At 49.1% G+C, this 1,408-nt stretch overlaps 1 protein-coding gene across 1 annotated transcript in view; it reads right to left on the bottom strand.

The window, feature by feature from the left end:
* The window catches only part of EMH_0053850 (aspartate aminotransferase, putative), a gene marked incomplete at both ends in the record, with an annotated part of 1,879 nt that extends 472 nt beyond the window's left edge, over positions 1–1,407 (bottom strand). The window contains 4 exons of the mRNA XM_013497048.1: positions 44–139; positions 363–500; positions 1,199–1,289; positions 1,394–1,407. Coding sequence (XP_013352502.1) covers positions 44–139; positions 363–500; positions 1,199–1,289; positions 1,394–1,407 — 339 coding nt within the window. The remainder of the gene's footprint in view (positions 1–43; positions 140–362; positions 501–1,198; positions 1,290–1,393) is intronic.
* Position 1,408: the final 1 nt, after the last annotated feature.

Genomic DNA, 1,408 nt, shown 5'->3' with positions numbered 1-1,408 from the left:
CTAAACCCTAAACCCTAAACCCTAAACCCTAATTATATCTCACCGGATCCCAGTAAGGATATTCAGCAATAGTGAGGCCCGCGCCGGGGCCGAAGATGTTGTGGTGGTTTGACCAGGTGGGGTTGCTCAGGTACACCGTCTGCACCCACCAAACCACCCTAAACCCTAAACCCTAAACCCTAAACCCTAAACCCTAAACCCTTGAAACGAATCTTATATATCCCTGATCCCCTTCTTCATATCCTCCCACCGCAGATCTATCTTACCCCTACCCCCCCAAACCCTCCCCCCTCCCCCCTAAACCCTAAACCCTAGACCCTAAACCCTAAACCCTAAACCCTAAACCCTAGATTAGGGTTTACCTTGGCCTGAGGTATAAAGTGTTTAATAAAATCCCCAACCACACGCAAAGCCCCAGTGCCTGAAAGAGACTGAGACGAAGCGATGCGCCCCGCAGCAATGGCCTCGCTGTCTTCGCCAAATAACAGAGATTGAGTCAGCTGCACAAAAGGAGACACATAAGGAGACACAAAAGGAGACAGTTAGAGAGAGAGAGAGAGAGAAAAAAGGAGACAGTTAGAGAGGGAGAGACAGAAGGAGACACAAAAGGAGACAGTTAGAGAGAGAGAGACAGGAGACAGCTGCACAAAAGGAGACACATAAGGAGACACAAAGGAGACAGTTAGAGAGAGAGAGACAGGAGGAGACAGGAGGAGACAGAAGGAGACAGTTAGACAGAAGGAGACACAAAAGGAGACACCAAAGGAGACACAAAAGGAGACAGTTGTAGAGAGAGACAGGAGGAGACACAAGGAGACATAAAAGGAGACACAAAAGGAGACAGTTAAAGAGAGAGACGAAAGGAGACAGTTAGAGAGAGAGACGGGAGGAGACACAAAAGGAGACATAAGGAGATACATAAGGAGACACAAGGAGATACAAAAGGAGACAAAAAAGGAGACAGGAGACAAAAGGAGACAGAAGGAGACAGAAGGAGACAGAAAAGGAGACAGAAGGAGACAGAAAAGGAGACACATATGGAGACAGAAGGAGCTGCTGCAACTGCTGCTGCCTCTGCTACAACAGTTACTGCTGCTCCGCTTCTGCTGTTTCTGCTGCTGCTGCTGCTGCTGCTGCTGCCCCTGCTGCTGCTGCTGCTGCTGCTGCTGCTGCTGCTGCTGCTGCTGCTGCTTCTTACTGGTTTGAGCTCGGGGAGGCCGTCTATGGGCAGGTACTCCTTATCTAGGGTCTCGTCCTTCAGCAGCTCCGCCTCAGCCTCACGCACCACCCTGAAACACAAACCCTAAACCCTAAACCCTAAACCCTAAACCCTAAACCCTAAACCCTAAACACTAAACCCTAAACACTAAACACTAAATACTAAATACTAAACCCTTGAGGCATCATT

Source organism: Eimeria mitis, genomic scaffold (assembly GCF_000499745.2).
Source record: "Eimeria mitis Houghton genomic scaffold, Emh_scaff2441, whole genome shotgun sequence".
Lineage (NCBI taxonomy): Eukaryota > Apicomplexa > Conoidasida > Eucoccidiorida > Eimeriidae > Eimeria > Eimeria mitis.
The sequence above is the reverse complement of the archived record's forward strand: the minus strand, read 5'-3'. Positions and strand labels throughout refer to the sequence as shown.